This window comes from Trachemys scripta, chromosome 8, assembly GCF_013100865.1.
Source record: "Trachemys scripta elegans isolate TJP31775 chromosome 8, CAS_Tse_1.0, whole genome shotgun sequence".
NCBI classification, from domain to species: Eukaryota; Metazoa; Chordata; order Testudines; family Emydidae; genus Trachemys; species Trachemys scripta.
Genome location: NC_048305.1, coordinates 13,671,582 through 13,692,848, shown reverse-complemented (window position 1 = coordinate 13,692,848; position 21,267 = coordinate 13,671,582). Strand labels below are relative to the sequence as shown.

The 21,267-nt window shown below is 36.8% G+C and overlaps 1 protein-coding gene across 12 annotated transcripts in view; it reads left to right on the top strand.

The window, feature by feature from the left end:
• The window catches only part of RAPGEF6 (Rap guanine nucleotide exchange factor 6), a 226,793-nt gene that overhangs the window by 180,021 nt on the left and 25,505 nt on the right, over positions 1–21,267 (top strand). For 8 of the 12 annotated variants that reach the window (XR_004646763.1, XM_034778388.1, XM_034778390.1 and 5 more), the window contains 6 exons: positions 565–805; positions 2,619–3,002; positions 8,430–8,641; positions 9,497–9,620; positions 11,484–11,507; positions 15,274–15,494. Coding sequence is in view for 10 of the 12 variants with exons in the window: in XM_034778388.1 (XP_034634279.1) it covers positions 565–805; positions 2,619–3,002; positions 8,430–8,641; positions 9,497–9,620; positions 11,484–11,507; positions 15,274–15,494 (1,206 nt within the window). In the remaining 2 variants the exon portion in view is untranslated. The remainder of the gene's footprint in view (positions 1–564; positions 806–2,618; positions 3,003–8,429; positions 8,642–9,496; positions 9,621–11,483; positions 11,508–15,273; positions 15,495–21,267) is intronic. The other 4 variants (XR_004646762.1, XM_034778383.1, XM_034778387.1 and 1 more) reach the window with 1 other exon arrangement.

Sequence of the window (21,267 nt, the reverse complement as noted above, 5' to 3'; positions counted from 1 at the left end):
TTCGTTCACCACGTTATTTAGGCCCGTCCCCTCTTCAACTCAGTTACAGCTGCTGCGGGGATACTTTTTCTTCCAACTGGGAAAGGCTGCTGGTAGCAAATCATAAATTACTATTCTTTTCCCCTGGAAAAAGGGACTTCATCTTGAACGGGCCCTTAGCATATATTCTATCTATTCATGCTAAACTATTTATTCGACCTTGTATTTACCAGCGACATTCTGCATAACTTTCTCAGACCTGAGGAAGAGCTCTATGTGGCTCAAAAGCTTGTCTGTCTCACCATCAGAAGTTGGTTCAATAAAAGACATTATCTCACCCATCTTGTTTCGCTAGTATCCTGGTACTAACACAGCTACAACAACACTGCATCCTGTGAAAGTAATTAACTGTTCTTAATTATGGAAAAAACAGGATGGATTTTTAGAAAAAAGAGAACAAATACTGAGCATTTACTTTTTATCTAGACCTAGGTGTTCCCACCCCATCCGACAGATGAATACTTTTTTATTCTTTCAAGGGAAGTAACAGTTTTGCATTTTAAAGGTGTTTTTCTTTAAATTTAGATATTCCAGATCAAGTTATAAGAGTTTTCAAAGCAGATCAACAAAGCTGTTACATTATAATAAGCAAAGACACTACCGCAAAAGAAGTTGTGAGTCATGCAGTGCACGAATTCAACTTGATAGGAGCCCCAGAAACCTACTCTCTGTGTGAGGTGTCTGTTAGTCCTGAGGGAGTCATCAAACAGAGAAGGCTTCCAGATCAGTTCTCCAAATTAGCAGACAGAATCCAGCTCAATGGAAGGTAAAATTGTACTTGTTTTGTTTTGTTTGACTTTGTCTTTAAAAGTGAAGCATTTTGACAGAAATATCAGAGAATAGTGTCCCTATTAAAACTGGAGAAGAAAGTCTAGAATTGTCTCTTATATTACTGAGAATTGCTAAAGATGTAAGCATTTATTTCAGTGTACACAAATATTCTAACAGAATTGCTGCCCTAGGCTATGTGCAAATAAGCTGAATTATTTTAAACTGTAATTATAGTGTTTCTGCTTGCTGTGCTTATTTGACCTGTCTGCTCTTTTCCTGCTTTTATGGCAGAAAAAAATATTTTATGCATCCACTCAGCATGTAATTATAATCTCAGGCTTTCTTGGAGTGGGGAAGGGAGATCATTTCCACCTGAAGTTGATGAGAACTTATTCCTCGCATTCTGGTACTTATGATCTCTGATGCTGTCCATCTGGTAAATTGTATACTTACACTGAATTCCAGTGCCATTAATCAGCACTAGAAGGAAGGCTTCCTACAGCTGCTAAGGATGTTTTGCTGGGAGATGAGGGCTAAGGTTTTTCCTCCATAAATGCCAATAGCTCTCAGAACTTTCTTGTCTAGTGTCTCAGCAGTTTGCAAGAAAGCTTTCCTGGCCACTGCAACTTTTTCAGAGCTCTCAAACTGAGTTTAAGTGATGGTCATAAAAAACACTTTCACCATGGATGTAGGAATGTGAGTTCCCCTACAGATATTTTTAGTCACTGGTATGGTGTTATCCATCACTCTAAAGGAGGAGAGATTCATGACAAGTGGTAGTTGGATATCTGAATATTAGAAAAGTGTAATATCTGAGTAATACATGGTGGATAAACTTTAGTGTTTAAAAAAGTTTGAAATAAGTTCAGTCACTAGATAACTTAATTCAGAAGGTCAGTGCAAGATATACAATGGTTTACATTAAAAAGGAATAATATATATACTCTTGTGATGTTTACCATATTTACTTTCTAATCAAAATATAAGCTAACTTTCCTTTTCTAAAATGTAATATTACAGCTAGCCGATATTAACTTAAGATACGTGATTTTATGCAAATCATTGTGAGTTGTCTCACAAACATTAAGGGCTTTAGCACATTGCCTGATGATCTGGTCCAGACCAGAAGATATGTTAGAAAGTAGAAAATTCTGTTCAATTCTCCTTACAAGGCAATAGAGAATTTATGAAGGAGAGTCATTTCTATATCTGTAAGTGATCTCCTTTGGACCATGAAAGTGATTTTCTTACATGCCTTTTCATTTCCTGAGTACTGTGTGCTTCATGTACATGCTAATATATTATGCTAATTTTTCCATCAAAAATGGGAAAATACATTTACATCAAGATTTCAAATATTTCTCAGGATCCAGGGCCATTCAAAATGTTAATTTACTGCTGCATTTGCAAATAGACAAGCTACTGACCTTTTACTGAAGGGCAAGGCTATTATCTACACTATTGCAGGCTAGTATATAGAAACTAGTGATTAATGAAGAGGAAGAAAATATTATAATGGCCTCATAGCATATTAAACTTTTTCACTTTAGTAATGACAGCGTTGCGCAGTGGGTAGAGTAAGAAGCTGAGAGTTGGAACTCACCTGAGTTCCATTCCCAAATTGCCTCTCACTATTCGGTGCTAGGCATGTCCATTATAGATAACCTCGCCAGTTGGTACATCTGTCAAGTGAGGATAATGCTGAGGCATCAAGGGGTGATGTTAAATTTAATTGTATGTAAAGTACTTTCAGAATGTCAGAGGAAAGCTGCTCTAAAGTTTATTATTATAATACAATTTACCTTTAGGTATTATCTGAAAAACAATATGGAAACAGAGACATTATGCTCAGATGAGGATGCCCAGGAGCTGCTTAGAGAGAGTCAGATTTCTCTTCTTCAACTGAGCACTATTGAGGTGGCTACTCAGCTATCAATGAGGGACTTTGAATTATTTCGCAATATTGAGCCTACTGAATACATCGATGACCTCTATAAGATGGACTCCAAAACAGGAAATGCTCACCTGAAACAGTTTGAGGATGTCATTAACCAAGAGACATTCTGGGTTGCCACAGAAATTTTAACAGAGCCCAACCAGCTCAAAAGAATGAAGATTGTTAAGCATTTCATTAAGATTGCCCTACACTGTCGAGAATGCAAGAACTTCAATTCCATGTTTGCCGTTATAAGGTAAAGTACTATTATTTGGCAGATATTGATCATCTGAATTTTATATTTTTTACCCATTTTAAATTAGAGCTGAATATGATTGTGGCATCAAATGCAATTTTAGTAACTTCCATTGTAGGGAAGAAAAGACTATTTAGTCTGACAACAACTTGTATACAGTATATTTTAGAACAAATTTTCTGGTTGCAGAGCATACCAGTCTATACAAAAAGGTATAAATTCACTACTTTTCCCCCCTTCCCTCTCCCTCAGTTTTTTTTAAGTGTTTGTACTGTGGTATTTGTCATTGCTCCTTAACTGTTACCTGTGTATTCTTAGCTGTCCATGAGGATAAGTAAAGGAGAGAGGGTGTTTGGACGAGCTGTGTTCTTGGTTTAGAAACCTACTGAATATTGCTGCTGTTTTCATTGGTTGCTTTGCTTCTCTGATTCCTGAGCACTTTGGGCTTTTGAGCATACTTCCTTTTCCCCCTTTTCTCACTCATCATTACTTTCTCCCTGTGTATTTGAAAGAAACCAGAGATAAGGCAGTTACATAATCCCCCCCCCACTCTTGTAGACTCTTCCCCCACCCGTTCTCCAATCTGTCTCATCTTGGTCTGCTAGTTTAAATTTTCCTCTGTTCTCTAACCAGTCACTCAGCACCTTTTCTGTTCTCTCTACTTAATATATTTGGGTTCTTTCTTTGCATTTTGGGTCTAATTCTGATTTATACCATATGCAATTTCATTGACTTGAATAGTCTGAACCAAACAAATGTCCTTTTCTCAATTGCTTAGACCCCATCACTTGTCAAAAAGACAGTTCTTCACAATACGTCTATCTGGACTAACTTTTCAGCCAATCAACACTAATACTATTTCTGAGAATTATGATATTTGAAGTTTTTTCCACCCTTTAATTCCCTTAACCTGATTTACAGAACATGTGTGATTCTGTTTTATTTGGGGCTATCCATTTGTGAAGCTAATCCTGAAGAGATCTGTACTGTGCATGTAGAGATGCAGAAATAGATACCCTCATTGCCATTTCCTAATGCCTAGTTTCTCATGGGTAGGAGCTATTCTCCCTGACTATATTTTGTCTTCATCAGGCCCTCTAGAACTGAAGTCTGGTTCGAGAAATCAGCCTTTGTTTTTACCCTTATTTCTAAGGAAACATGCCTTTTTTTGGCTGTGCCACAAGTAACCCATTTGCAGTTTGGCATGCTGTGTCTGGATGATGCCTTCCTTCTCTTAGCATAGTTATTTCTGCATGGGTCTGTTTGGAGGGCACATTGTTATGACTGGTAGCTTTTGTTTATAAGACCATGATTTATCTGATATGCAAATGATTTGGCAATAGTATTAGGGGAAAATTGTGCCGATTTTGTATTTAGATTAAAATTAACCAGTTTTGATGCTTTTTGAATCTGATATTTATACAACTGTGTAGTTGGGTTAAACAAAATTTCTAAAACATTTTTTATTCCACTAATCACGGCAATGGTGAATTACATAACCGCATGATATTAAAATGCACTTCCTTTTATCTTTGATATATAGAGCGGTAATCTTAGACTTGAGTTTCCAAATCATTTTATTCTGGAGAGTTTTTTTTTTTTAAATCTTATTGTGGGTGATTTTATAAAGTAGTTACTTTTTTCCAATAAAATGTTAATTCATCCTTTCATACAGAGATGTATGAGCTGTTTAAGGTTGCCAATACAGTAATTGCAGAAATTGTTTGCATGGCATCCCTATATGTTGTGCTGATGGGCTTTATTGAAACTAAAATTGTCATGCATTTCCTAAGGTCCATATAATCAAATATATGTCTTGCTACTTTAAACCGTCCCAATAGTGGCTCACCACGTTGCCCTTACTAGTTCTCTATAATAAGTACTCCTATAAAAACTAAATCCTCTCAAAAATTGCTTTAGCACAGGACACCATCCCTGCTCAAGCTTTTCTTCCCTTATCTTGTGTATGTTATAAATCCTAAGAGGCAGCATGAAACCGTTCTGGTGCCTTCAGGAGTTTGTAGGACTCAGTGAGGGTCCTCCCTTATCTGTTTTTTTGGTGTGTGTTCAATATATTCATCATTTTAAGCTGCTTTTTTCTAAAGGATATAGATTGAGTTTCTGTAACCTTGTAAACTAAGACCCGTAAATCCCTGTATCATGTGGTATTCTTATTGTATATTTTCTGTAATCTCCTTATAGTATGACCAGAATGATACAAATGTTTTAAAGTAACTTCATTTGTGCCTTATTTTCCTGCTTAAATCATTTCCTATATTATATTTTTGAATGTGTTGCAAAATGACAAGTGTTCTCTACTCCTCTCTGTACTGATCTGCATAGAATATTTTCACTGTGGGAGTTTAACCTTTTTGGGACAGGAATGTCTTTCCGTGCTTAATATTTGTGAGTACTACGAAAGACTAATAATAATGTCCATGTTACATTAAAAATACCTTCTCTACAAGTGAGTGGCATTAAATCAGCAGATTAGACTAGTCTGAGGGTTGATGCAAGATTAGGCTTCATGATCGTGACACTTTAATCTGACTGTAAATTTAAATTGATATATTTTGTTAGATTTGTTTTTACTCTTTCAATCTGTATCTATATAGATACCGATTCTGTTTTAAGAAAATTAATAATACAGTAAAATGCCACTAGAAATATGTACTTTGTCTTAGGGCCAATTATTTTTTAATAAGAGTCGTCAAGCACCAGTACAACCCTGCTTTAAATAAAGTATACTAAAATATACTGGCAATTAATCAGCTTATTTGTGCACTATTATTATTACATTATTACTGCAGATACCTCAATGTATATTGATTGAAAGGAATTCTGATTTCACCTGTATATAACATCAAATGCTGAAGTATTACTTCGAAGCCTTTTCGTTAATAATCTGTGAATCCAAATGCCTTCTGCAAGAAGGGAGCACGTTAAATGATATTCTTTTCCCTTCTTATCCAGCACTGGAAGCATATGAGTGTCATGAAAATCCTCTAGGGTTTGAGCTAATACAAAATTTCAAGTACGCTTCAAAATTAGTAGGCCAGAGATGAAATACTATTACCTGCTAATCACACTCTGTGCCGCCAAGTTAGGGTTAACGGCAAAAGAAACACCTTACTAGTTTTCCTAAATGTAAATTCCTGGGGAAAAATACAGCATTTAGAGGATTAAATTGCTTCATTGACTTTATTATTTGACTGTTGTATTATAATGGAAGGTTTAAAAAAGTTTTATCATGGAAGACCTTATTGCAGTTGGGAAAATTATTATCTGTGATGTTTAACCTCTCAAATTGAAAATATTATATTCACATTCGAAGTATTTAATGTAGTAATCATGCTAAGAAGCAGGCATTTTGTGGATGTTATCTTTTCTGCAGGGCTGCCAAATTATCTAACAAACAAAAAAAAATCAGTTGAACTGATTTTGACATGTCATGGTCATTAGTTTTTTGTGGGGCTGGAAAATGTCCTGATAACATATTAAAGGCCAGGTTGTAGCTAGGATTGAATGAGCACACACAAGGAAAGGAGTCAGAATGCAAGGAGCCTTTCTCTCAGTTTGTCCCTAGCGTAAGGCCAGTTGTGATTGCTATCCTTGGTCTCTTTGAGGCACAACTCCCCCTAAAAAGGCAACAGGAGGAAAGCACCATGACCAACCCTGCACACCAACAGCCACTGCATCTGGCTGGTTACACCAGGGAGCTCATGATGCACCCTCCTAAGGGAGCATAGCAGGTGCATTTCCTCTTTGCATTCCCCTCAAGAAGAAATTGTCTCTTTCAGTCCCAAAGCTTCCTTGTGGCTGCCCTGTAAGCAACTCTATCCCCCTCCCCCAGTGTAGGGCAGTACTTAAGTGCCCTAAGCTGCTCCTAAGGATAGTGGATAATCACAGTGATGATTTTAGAGGGGAAAAAAACTCTTCCAAATTTCAGTTGTTATATTTCAAAAGAAAATGAAACATTAATTTTCTGCTGACGAGTAAGTTTATCTTCATTTCTTACTTTCTGTGGTAGCATAGACAAAATGTAATAAAACAAAATGATATCTAATCCCTATCATGTCATATTAAAAAGAGGCTTATTTATTTGCTGCCTTTCAGAAAGGACAATTGTTTTGGTTTCATAGAGCAGTGTCCTGATCAATAACAGCAAATCTTAGTTTAGTGATTTAAGTGCAACATAATCTAATATTGACTGTTCTGTATTGCTAATCTATGCAGTGTAAATGTTAAAATCATAGGTCTTGTTTTGGGTTGCAAACATGAGCAAGCCAGTTGTGACTGAGTAGAAAAATAAGGGGTGCAGCTGGATTTAACTGACCTACCTAACCAGCTAATAATATGGACAGAATGCACAATTGGAACCCAAATCTAATATCTCCTGAAAGAAACTTCCCGTAGAAAGCAGGTGTGTGAGAGAGGATGATGGACAAGCTATCTTTTTTTAGTAGCTATAATTTTTTTAAAGTCCTTTTACTTAGTCTAACTGACCTATTTTTCCTTTCTTCTTTTGTTCAGTGTACATATCAAAGCAAGATTTTTCTAACAGCTGGTTGCATTTGCACTACTGGCAATCTGACTATCAAGCTGTGTGTGTTCTGCTTCTTAACCCATCTATAATAAAGATTCTGGAGAATCAGAATTCACGGAATAATTTTGCTGATGCATGATGCAGAATAGAATGGATCTTGCTGTTCTGAAACTCTGTAAGGGTCCATAGTACTGATGAACAAAAGTCATTAATCTAATGACTGTAGGATTCTTATGCAACTTTAGCTTAGTGGATGGAGATTTTTAATTTGATTTATAAAATGTGCACCTGTCTGTAATGTTTGGTGCATTTTACAATGCTTAAAAAGAGTCAGATGTAACAATTTTTTTGAAATGTCTGCCTCTTTCACTAATTTGCACATCAACACTGTCCATTGTAAAGGTTCCCAATCTGTTCCTCCTAAGATTCTCCCTGCTTGTGTTTGTAATAAATGTTCAGCTCACTCCTCTTGCCTTCTTACTGTAACTGTAACTGTACCTTCTAATCACTTCATTAACTTTTCACCCTTGATATCTTTTCTTTGGTATAGAATCTCACCGTCAAAAAATGGTTGTTAACTTAGCTGAACACAGGTAATAGATTTGTCTTGGAACTATATTTTTTAATTGGTGTACTATGACTATGAAAGTATTGTCCTACTCTTTATGTCCCATTTTCAGTGTTCAGGAGAGTGCCCAGCAGTGGCTTATGGTAACTTATTTGGCTGCAGTGTGGCAAATACCCAGATTTAAAGTTAGACTTTTAAAAATCCATTTTCCCTTTAAAAAAAAAATAGAAGAAGAAGAAGAAGCCTTCACCACCTTATTAAATGCAATAGTCTCCATTTAACAGCTGATAATGGAAAAAATTATCTTTTACAGTGGGCTAAATCTGGCACCAGTAGCACGACTCAGAGGTACCTGGGAAAAGCTACCAAGCAAATATGAAAAGCATCTTAGAGACCTTCAAGATCTTTTTGATCCATCTAGAAACATGGCAAAGTACCGCAACATTCTGAGCAGTCAGAGCATGCAGCCTCCAATTATTCCACTGTTTCCTGTTGTCAAGAAGGATATTACATTTCTACACGAAGGTAACTCCCTATGTAGAGAAGTAATAAATCAAAACATAGAATAACATTTTAATCCTTTCTTCTTTTGTGTCCAGTGTTCCAAATTATACGACTGAAAATAATAAGTAATATAATGCAAGATGTAGTCTCCTCTTGATTAAAATGAAATATAATGCAGAATGCATAATAGCGGAGGCAGATCCTAGACAAAAATTAAAAATTCCGTGGAGATAGTAAATATTTTAAAATCTGCACTTGATCTTCATTAAGTACCTCCAAGGTTATGATAGAAGAGCTTTTGACTGTAGTAAACAATGTTCGGAACACTTCAGATATGTTTCTGTCATAAAAACTCATTATTACAGTATTTTCAGAGTTAGTTTCATGTAGTGGCTTGCAGAGGGTTACTTTTGCTTTAAAATATTTCTCTTTATTTAAAATATTTCCCTTTTTAACAGTTTTCCATTCTTCATTAGTAAAGGTTAAAGGGTTCTAAATATGCCAAGTTTTCAGATCTGTTGTCTCAGAATTGTTTGAACTAATTTAAAAGGGAAAATGTTGTCAGTTTCATATTTGCACCATTTTAACATATGAAAATAAATCTGTGCATAGTCAAATTATTCCATTTTCCCCCTACTGACAGCTGCCACTTTAGAGTTAGATTAACAAGGGCAGAGCAAGCATTCCTATCTACTTTGAGTGGGCCTGACTGGCATCTGTATTCTGCCACTATACTACTTCCTGGTTTTGACTGATACTTGAATTAAAGGCTTTTGACATCTGCTGAAGGGTGATATTATGGGAGACAAATAACATGTCAGCCTTAGAAAAGTACTGCATATTGCTTATATTTGTTCTACATATTTCATTGCACAGGAAATGATTCAAAAGTGGATGGCCTGGTAAATTTTGAGAAACTTAGAATGATTGCCAAAGAAATTCGACAAGTCGTCAGAATGACCTCTGCTAACATGGATCCAGCTGTAATGTTCAGACAAAGGTGTGCAATTAAACAAGGAAGTAGGATTAAAGATAACTCTTATACAGTGGGTAGCGTGTGGGTTTGTGTGCATGACCACGTGTTTATGTTCCATTATAATTTCATTATCATTAACATTTATCATTAGAGTGAAATCTGTAACAAAGGGTGTTTGTAAGATTAAGGAATATATTTTACCATAGTTTTAAAATGGAAATATTCCTGTTTATTTTTCATAATCTGGCTAGCACTTTAGGGTATGTTAGTACAAACGTTATTTATTTTATTATGCATCACAGAAAAAAATCACTACACCTGCGTACAGCCTGAGTATAATCAGGCTGTATGCAGATGGAGTACAGAGTAGAACCACCACCATCTCCAATCTGGGACAAGACATGAGGCTACTTGTAGTCCATTGGCTGGAAAAGAAGCAGCAGCTATGCCATGTCAGGTGTGCAGGATGTTAGAGCCTCGAGATCCATGTAAATATACATTCTGTGGGCCCGCCATATTGCATCTGGTCGAATTGACTTATGCTGGAACAGTAGAGAGGTCCCCTACCCCCCACCCTCTTCACCCATGGTCCCCTTGCATAGCCCAAGAGTAGGACTTTACTGTGGTGGCCTTGGCAGCAGCTGAGTCAGGGTGATGCCCTATACTGAATCAGTAAGAATGTTAGTTAAGGGTATGTCTTCACTAGCAACGTTAAAGCACTGCTGCGGCAGCGCTGTAACGTAGCTGTGTAGTTGCAGCACCAATGCTGGGAGAGAGCTCTCCTAGCGCTGTAAACCACCATCCTCCACCAGGGGAATAGCTGCCAGCGGTGGGAGCCTGGCTGCCAGCGGTGTCTACACTGCCACTTTACAGCGCTGAAACTTGCAGCGTTCCGGGGGGTGTTTTTTCAGACCCCTGAGCAAGAAAGCTGTAGCTCTGTAAAGTGACAGTGTAGACCAGGCCTTAGCCAGAAGGAACCTAACTTGGTATTCAGTTCACATGGTGATTTTTCAGGGTTGGCAGTTAGAAAAAGCATCATTTTACTTGTAATGTGAGCAAATTTAGTATGTAATTATTGAGCTACAAATGTGGCATAGCACAATGTTGTTTTGTCTACTATTGTTCTAAGTAGCACCTGTGATTAGAAGGGGAAAAGTCTTTTTTTCATTTCATTTATAGTCAGTTTCCTCGTTTCTCCTGTATAGTCAATCAGTTTCCTCTGTTATAAAAACTCCAATAAAAAGTTTTTGATTAAAAAGACAAATGAACAAAAAAAATTTTAGTGCTCATGCAAATACTTTGACAAGTTCATTACTAATAGAACAAAGCTTCTAATTCTTTAGACTATATTTGTCAAATAACATATTTTTCCACAAGTAATCAAAATGAAAAACACACAAATTTATAATGTTCCCGTTTCTTAGTATGTTTCTTATAATTACAATCCTAATGCATTAAATGCCATTAATCTCATAATACTTCCCACAATGTGAATTTTTCTAAAAGATATAAAGGTTTCATTCTGTCTCTCAAAAGTAAATAATAACAGGTGAGCTGTTTGAATTTGATGATGCAACATCTAAAATTGATTTTTCATGTTAAATATTTCCCACAAGTTAACTGGAGTTTGGCTTTAAATTTGTAGGTTAAACATAAAAACATGCAATATGTTCTTCTATATTCATTAAAATATTGTATGGGTTCCCCCCCCCCCGCATTCCGTTAAAACCATATGTTATTCTTTGAGAAGAATGTTTGCCTGATAGCATTTTTTCTTTTCTATACTTTCCTGTCTACATCTTTTTCTTCCTGACTGTCAACTGTGATATTTTTCCTGTGCTTTTCTGTTCAAATATATGCTTCAATGTATATGGCTCTTGCTTGCAGGAAGAAGAGGTGGAGGAGTTTGGGGTAAGTGTAGAGATGAATGCAACTAAGATAAACAAAGGTTATGCAACTTTTAACATACTGCATCCTCCTCATTAGTGCATGCATTTGAAATACAGCATGCATTTTATTAACCCTGCAATACATATATTTGGTAAACAGATTGAGAGAAAATCAGGAACAAACGCTATTGTACAGTCAGCTTTTGTACCCCTGAGTGGATTTTATGTTCTAGATAAGCTGTTTCAACTTTAGTTTAATGCAGAAAAATAAACTGTTATCTAATTACAGTGTAATGCAGAGTATTTTTGAAAACAAAATAACTTTTAAAACCTATCTCAAAAGTTCAAACTAGTACTTAGTTTTATACTGCAACCATGTATTGGGTTATTGTAATTATAATCCTCTCTAAACTTTGAGTCCAAGTGTACTGAGTTGCACAATATCTCACATTTTTTAACTGTACTTAAAAGGATCAAATCCTGCATTTGGGCACATTCTAGAATCCTCATTGACTTCACTTGGAGTTTTGGTTGTGCAAGGAATGTAGAATAGCGACCAAAATTATGAGGATTGAGAGTGCAATATGATTGGTTAATAAATATTCTAACCAATGCCTGCATATTACAATGACTTAATATATTGGAGCTGATTATTGGCATTATTTGGCTTCCTAGATCCAAATAATCCTTGATCCTAGAGTTTCCATTAAAGAAAAAAGAACTAAATTGCAAAAATAAATAAAACAAATTAAATAAAAACTAAAAATAAATAAATTTAAATAGGAATGATGATCACCATACCTCTTCTATTATTTCTTTCTCCTGAGTAGTATGAAGGACAATGACATACCTAACACGTTCCAACCTTGGGATTATTGTGAAAACAATTAAAATGAGAATGAGAAAATGTGATGATTTTTAAAGGGAATTGACTTTTTAAAAACTCTGTACGTACATAAGAAATAAAACCCATAGGTCATTAACAATTAAGTGTAAAGTTGTCTAGTCATCCACCTATACTTCTCCAGGTGGGATTTCCTTATGCAAATCAGCACAGTAAATTCTGCCAATAACGTCTCCCACTCCTCGCAGAGATCTCGGTACCTGTTCATTGGCTGTCCCTCTTTCCATCTCTCTGTATGTGGTACTATAGAGAGGAGATATAGCAGGTGGTGCTGTGACATGAAAGTCTAGAATACTTCAGTGAGGACCTACAACTGTGAGTTCAGTTCATGCTGAAGCCAGTTTCTTTTCTTTTTGTTTCTTTTATATTTATTTAAAACCCCATATACAGTCACCCTCACTCCTATGCTAGAAAGCCATTAAGGAGGGGATGGGTGTAAGCATAGGCCTTTAAAGGTGAACTGCAAATAATTTTTTTAATTGTTTGTGCCCAGTTCTACTATTTTATGATGCAAAAAGGCAGACTGAAAACTTATGTGTCTCGGCATTTTTTCCTCCTTTTTTAAGTCGAAGGATGCGAAATCGGATTCCCTATTTTTGCTAGATTGTTGGAGTCCGAGATGTGAATTGTGAATGCTCATCCCTTAGTTGCAGGGATGTTGAGTTGCGAACACAAACATCTTTTCTTTTTTATGTGTATTAAGGTTTGAATTTAAATAGATTTTAAAAATTCTGCTTTTGTTAACAAGTCTGACTCCAAATAGCTTCCTAATTGCTTGGCTTTTGGTCTTCTATGATGATGACAAATCCGCTAGTTCACTAGTCATCCATTGCATTCCAGGGTGGACTTGAATCTCTAATGTAAAAAACAGGAGAGGGCAAATAAATATTTTTGGCTGCCATCGCTCACATTCAAGCAAAAAGGGGCATCATGTTTAAAACTGTACATGAGATTCTGGAAGCTAGTTCCCATCCATGTATGCTTTGCCTGTGGGCAAAGGAATAGATTCTAATGAGGAAATCTGTTCCCTCACCCCCATTATCCAGGGAGCAGAGTGAAGTTTTCAGGGCTTCACGGTAGCTACCACCAATATAAAGCTTGCTAGAGAGCTTTCATTTGATACTGTACTGTTAAAATATCAGCGAGCATCATGGTTTATAGCATAATATGTGTAGTCTTTCATTGTTCTTGACCATAATTGATAGATAAGTATCTACTTTAGCATTGAAATTGTATCCAAATGCTGAAGATTCCACAACCCCTCTTGCCATCCTTTGCCATCCGCATGGCTGTAATAATGATACGTTTTCCATAATTAACCTATATCATCTTGATGTATTTGAGATTATTATTATTTTGAATTTGACATGTGCGAGTGATTGATCCAAAAATTTATTAAACTCCTTTTTTTTATATAGTGGACAGCTGTCTTCCCCCCTTCATTCTTTCCTTAAGTTCAACATGTCCAGTTCTATTAACTTTTCCTAAAACGTTAGGCTTATTTTCCACCTCTTTTACTATTATGGTTACTCTCTTCTGAACACTTCCTGTGGATTTTGTGAAGCATTGTTACTTGGGATCCTGGATCATTTGGGCTTTTGGCCTTATGCCTTCTTGTATACCTGTGAAATATGTATATTTCCAAATAATGGTGGCATATCCTGCCACCTGTGATTTCTTTAACAAGTCAATTACCTTTATAAATATATTTACACAGCATTCACTTTTAAAAGAAAAGTTATACCTGTGAATGCTTTATAAGAATATTCAGGCATCGTTTATATGAGTTAAATTTAAAGCTTACTTTAGAACTTACTGTGTAATGCAGCTATCATGATGAACATTTATAAAATATTTTCTTGATTTTAATATTGACCAAGATAGAGTTTTCGGCCATACCTTGACAATTGAACAAGAGGTGGATGGCAGTTTGAATCTACGAGAGATTTAGTAAGGGATTAATAGAGCCTTTAACCTTTAGGTCAAAGCTAGCAAAGTTGGATAGTGACCAACAGATATAACAGTGGATGCTTAAGTTAAACTATTTGATGATCTAGCTCTAAATCCTCAAGGAGCAAGTGAATCTAAATAGGCAGCCCTTTTGGCAATTTCAGAGACCAAAGATTAAAGGGACATGGAAGTCTTACGTACTCCTCCACAGACAGGGTATCTCCAAATCATATTTAAGCATATTGATAGGCCAGTAAGAGCAAAGCATGGACTGTCACTGTCCTTCTATGCTTGCCATTTTGAGAAATAGAAGACTGCAGTTTCCTGTGCTGTCAGTCCAACAAAAAAAAAAATGCTTTGTTGTGGGCATAATTTCTAGCTGGCAAAGCAGAATGAGGATTGAGCAACATAATGCACTTTGTATATATGAGAGTGCTTTTCTTTTTATCACAACTTTACCAGTTCTTCAGACATTTTGGGGTAGGATAATTCAGTAATAGTTCACCTCTGCAAGAAATTAGGTTTTCAGTCTCAGATAAACATATGCTGAGGACCAAATTACTTAAACCAACTTCAACACTGTCGGTACTTTTGTCCACCAGCGTAACCCAGAATTGAAATGGTAGGGGTTTTGCAGAACAGAACTAAATTAGCAAAGCTGTATAGGCAGCTTACACAGCATTTTGCCTGGTTCTTGCCAGTTCCACACTTTCACGAGTAATCCTTTCTAGACTCAATACACTCTTGTCATTTTACCAAATTACTTTAAGACAAATGTTGTTTTAATGCTATTCATCTCTTTAACTCATTTGCATCAGCATGCACGAGCCCTAACTGAAGTGTGCTGGTATTAATCTGCTTCAGCATATGCTACTGTAGCACTTCATTCTTGAAGTGAACCTGAAGTTTACTGATTTGCCTTTTCATTTTGTAGGTCTCTGAGCCAGGGCAGCACAAACTCAAACATGCTTGATGTTCAAGGAGGTGCTCACAAAAAACGTGCTCGACGCAGCTCACTCCTTAATGCCAAGAAGCTGTATGAGGATGCCCAGATGGCCAGGAAGGTGAAGCAGTACCTTTCCAATCTGAATGTGGAAACCGATGAGGAAAAATTCCAGATCATGTCACTTCAATGCGAGCCTGCATATAGCACTTGTAAGTAAAGCAAACTCAGTTAGACAAGGTTGCTGGTGGAGAGGATTACCCTCCTTGCCATACGAACCTGGTTACGTATGATGTTGTGCTAGAAACATAACAATATGTTTGCATCGAAGGTGACCCCTTTAAAGGACTGTCACTTCTTGATTATGTACAGTATTTTTAAATGATGACCCTACTACTTCAAATATAAATTTAGGAATGTTTTTAACAAAAAAAAATGTCACGGTACTAAGAAATGTATGTGTCATTGCAGACACTAAAAAAACCCTGGCTGATACAGTTTCAGCAACCCAGCATTTGTCTTGGATTGCACTTGCACAAGTCTGGAGTGACAGCTCTTATTTTTGACCTTCAGTTGTTAAGTTGTGCGTCATTTAATAAGTCTGCCAAAGAATCCTATAGTACATTTGATCCATTCTTGCTGCACTGTCACTTTACAGAATTAAGGAAGGATAAAAGTAACATTTACCATATGAGCTGCAAGGAAATGAAAAGACACAAAACCAATATAGAAACTAGCCATGGATAAGGAGTAAATAAGCAATTCTTGCATTATGGCTTACAATAAGAGTTGAACAGCAGGGAGAAAGTTATGCCAATATTGCCAGCGTTGACTGATGAGACTGACATGGATTGACAGTCAAAAATGAAGGGCAGCAGCAGGAAAAATCTTGAAACTAAATTCCTTTGAGACTACCTTACTAAATAAGCTTTAGTCTCATCTATATTTTACCCTTATATACTACACCAGGGGACGTTCGGCACGTGGCTCTCCAGGGTAAGCACCCTGGCGGGCCGGACCAGTTTATTTACCTGCTGACGCGGCAGGTTCGGCCGATCGCGGCCCTCACTCGCCGCGGTTCGCCGTCCCGGGCCAATGGGGGCGGCGGGAAGTGGCGCGGGCTGAGGGATGTGCTGGCCGCGGCTTCCCGCTGCCCCCATTGGCCCGGAACGGTGAACTGCGGCCAGTGGGGGCCACGATCGGCTGAACCTGCCGCGTCAGCAGGTAAATAAACTGGCCCGGCCCACCAGGGTGCTTACCCCGGCGAGCCGCGTGCCGAATGTTGCCGACCCCTGTACTACACAGTTCAATAAATTCCTATTTTTTAAAATTAACAATTATAATTGCATGTGGTTTTGATACTTAGTTATTTTTGTAAATAAGTTATTGACACCTTAACTAAGGTGAGCTAGTGGGGAAGGAATTAAGATTGCTTGGTAGAAAGAAGAAAAGGTATATAGACTTCTACCTCGATATAACGCTGTCCTCGGGAGCCAAAAAATCTTACCACGTTATAGGTGAAACCTCGTTATATTGAACTTGCTTTGATCCACCAGAGTGCGCAGCCTCCTCTCCTCCTACCCCCCCCCCCCGGAGCACTGCTTTACCGCGTTATATCCGAATGCGTGTTATATCGGGTCGCATTATAATGGTCCACAAATGAAAAAGAGGTTGAAAAGCACCGTACTAGAGTGCAGTCTTGTTTTATAGGAAAGTCTGTTAAGTAGTCGAGTGTCTGATCTACCTGTTGTTACTGTCTTCACTCCTTTTTTTTTTTTTTAAATGTCAGAATCCAAGTTGAAGTGAGACCTGTTCCTCAAGAAATATGTGCCAGGTTTTACATGTCTCAAAGTATCTATGGGTAGGCTTGGCAGAATTCAATTTTTATTTTTTTATTTTTTTATATAATTTTGATGGCTAATACCAATGTTTCTTTATAAGCATTTTAATGTTTTTATCAATTTAAATGTTCACAGCTGTGGAAAATTAAGGGGGGAGATTAGACAATAGGAGAATCAGACGATAATTAGTTAATGACAGTAGACACTGGGTTTGAGAAACTTTAAAGCTTTATAACCATTAAAATACAAATAGTCAAAATTATACTAAGTATATATCCTTCAGTCAAACTCTTAAGTTCTCATCAGCATTTTTTCTTTCTTTGGCTATCTGCTAATTTCTATTATCAATAGAAATATTTTTTCATTGGTATTTGTGCATACAGTGAAATCAATGTTTACTGATAAAAATCGAATCCTTCCAAGCCTATGGGTGTGTTTTTAAGGAATATGCAGGGACACCATTACCAGTGAGTGTCCAGTGCTGATCCATTTTAGTATTGAGAACAATCTCAGAAATACTCATTAATTTTAGAAAGTCAGTTTGTGATTAGTTTCTTATAGAGGCCCTTTTATCACCCTATAATTAAATGACACCTGCCTAACAGGTCATATTTCCAATTTTTTGACAGTATCTCATCTGTGAATTGTAGAGGGCTTTCTTTTTAAGATTTCTTGTAGTGTTGTTGCTTATACAAAACATTTATTAAGTTTTCTGTAATGGAAGTGATTTGGGGCTCATGCAAATGGCCATGCTTGAATCCAATTAGTGATTTTGAATTTCATGTTGACACTGTCAGAGAATATGCCAAGTAATTTAAAAAAAAAAAAAAGAGTAGCTTGCATGAACAAAGAAAGCACAGCATGAACACAGCCTTTTTTCCTGCTTCTTGTGCTGTATGTTTGGCAAAGTATGGTAATAACACAGTTTGCTCACACTTGGAGGCAGAACCATGCACTACATTTTATATTCAGTTTTCTTCTTTAGTAGCAATAAAAGAACATATAATGTGGAAGTCTCAGTATATGATTTATGTGCAAACTTAAAAGATGACCCTATAATGCTCAAGTGTCAGAAACATGAGTGTTACAAGGTTATCTTTCAATTCTTTTAAATAAATCATGGCATCCAGACTTCAAATACTGTTTATCCTGTTTGTGCAACACTTTGTTTAGATATAGAGTCTATACTGACTATTGTAATTCCATGTGCTACAGCAATACAAGTCAGATTTTTGTGATGCTTTTACAAGATGGTATTAAATGAACACATGAATAAATATAGTAGAGAGAGAGCTGTACTCATATAGCTGACTAGCTCATTAGCTCATTCCATAACAGAGGAAAGCAAACCTTATAATTCAAGTAAAAAATTAACAGCTAGTGGGAGTTGCTTAGGAATCTTGTACCCTTTCCATAAACCTTAAAAAACACTTTCACAATTGGAAGACTGCAAAAATGAGGACAAGGGTTGCTCTCTTCTCAGCTATCAGGTTTAGGCCGCAGCCAAAGTTTGACCACAGGAACTAGTGTTTTGACTTTTCTGTTATGGCTAATCCTATTTTCTTACTTTAAAACCATGGCGGAATTGTGACTGAAAAGTACACAGTGGCATAACCTACTATGGCCCTAATTTAGTAAGGTACATAAACATGCACCTAATTCATTTAGTCCCACTCCAGTCAATGGGATTAGTTCTGTGCTTAAATTTACACTCATGTTAAAGTGTCTTCCTGAGTTGGGGCGCGTGTGCGTGTGTGTGTATATATATATATGGATTCACAAGTGGATAATCTTTCTGAAGAGAGAAATGCACAAACACACTGCTTCTCAGCAAGGTGGATTGAATTAAATCAAGGTGATTTAAATCACCGATTTTAATCATGATTTAAATTAGTGTATTAAACATTGATTTAAATAATAGATTTAAATCTGTTTTCACCTTTGTACTTTGCTGTTATTTTCCTAAAGAGAGGTTGATTATCATTGATTGGTAACCACTAAAATATGTTTATTTGCAACTCACTATAGCCTTTGCATAAAACTTGGTACTTTTTTCCTAACCAAGAGAAAACACTATACACATTTCTTTAAGCAATTAGCTATTTAGATTTGTAATCTTTACATTTTTAAATTTGTTAGAAAATGGTGAATGATGCATTTTTTTATTTACTAGAGGGTTAATTTTTTTTACTTATGATTTGTGAAGCTCTAGATGAATGGAATTTGGAATTCAATTAAATTCATAAAACAGCATTTTAAAGTATTTTATTAAAACTACCTTTAATGTGCAGTGCAGGCTTCATAAGAAAAATAAATTTGTAAAATGTGTTTTGCATTTAAAACTGATTCATTAAACAAAGGAAGTATTATCAGTAGTTAGTGAATTGAACTGATTGTTTCTGGTCAACTTGTCCTTCACGTTTTTAGAACTAGTAGATGTCATCTTCTCACAATTACAGTAGTTTTAATTTCATGGACTGGAAGAGGAGAACATGCTTTCCTGCCTTTTCAGTTCCCAGTCAGTTTAACTGTGAATGAACTAGTCATTAAACCAGGTCCGTCGAGAGAAATTTGGAGCCCCAGTACATCATGTGAACTGGGGACCCAACCCCTCCCAAATCCCTTTATTTATGCAAATGTTGCAGACGTTATGGGGGGGACTGGTATTATTTTCCCTTTTCCCTTTGCTCTCAGCATCCCTACATTGAACTGAACTAGTTGAATAAACTGAAATGAAGAAAATATTCTCTCTGCACCTGCAAAAGAGGCTGTTTCTGTCAAAAGCTGATTTAGCACTTCAACAATCTTGTTCCGGTGACTTCCACCAGTTCAGTGGTTTGACTTTCTTTAAAAGTTTGGCAGCAAACATGTACTGCTGGAGTAGTATTATTTTTATTTAATTTAAATTACGTTAACAGATAATAGTTTAGACATTAACATAAGTTATTATAACAAAATTAATTGTATATGTTTGTTTAAAAATACATTAAATTTAAAATAAAAAATCTGATTTAATTTTTTTTAATCAGTTTTTATTTACCTGGCTCCTGAAGCTATTGTCTAAATACTAAAAATTCTCCTAGTTTTGCTTGCAGCAAGACTTGATACTACCTGGACTCTAACATGTAATTCGGTAATCCTAATGTTGCAAACTTAATTTAAAGAGAATAAGTCAGACACACAAATGTCATTAATATCAAAAACATGCTAGTTGATATCTGCTACAAGTCAAGTCAGCCTGATCACAGTGAAAGAGGGCTTCTCTGTCGGATGACCACACATCCCATTTTGGCTGGGACAGTTCTTTTTTTTAAGCTCTGTCCCAGCTGTCCTGACTCTTTTCTCCCCTCACCTCCCCCTCTCCCCCAAGCTGGGCATTTGTCCTGTTTGCTCTTGCCAACTGCTGATCAGTTGGCAAGAGCAAACGGGACAAATGCACAGTTTTGTCAAACAAGTAGAATGCAATCCCTAGTGGGGTGCAAAGGAACATGGGGGCGGGGTGGGAATTGGCAACACCAGCCCCACATGGGAGGGAGAGCAGCCCACCACGCAGAGGAGAGAGCTCAGGACTATGCTGGCCCTGCATGTGGGAGGACAGGGATCGGGCCGGCCCCATGTGGTATCCCATTTTCCTTTTGGGAAAATACAGTCACCTTACTTCTTTGGAACTGCCCAGGATATAAATACCTGGTCACCTGGAAGGACAGTGACCTCTCACATGCACCTCATCCAGCCACTTCCTGTTTCTCCTTGCTCTGTCCAGGTAAACTTTCTCATTCCTTCCCTCTGCCAGCAATTGCAGAGGGAGCCTCCTATAAGGGAAGCTACCTCTTTTCTTCCAGCTAGCTGGACAAAGGATCCACTGCTTACAGTTGCTGTGAGGACACTTTCTGTATAGTTGCGATGTTCATGCTTTTCAATGTTGTAATTTTGCACTGAAATCTAAAATATGCTATTACTGAAGTTCAGTTATAATGGGAGTAAATCAAATAATTTCTCATTGCATTGTGTGCCTACATAACTCTTTGAAAAAATATTGAAATATTAGGAATATTTTTTAATTTGTTTTTATGTATTTGCCTCTGAAATCTAACAAGACTGGAGCGCCTTGAATAGATATTATCTATGTTATAGTATAGACTGC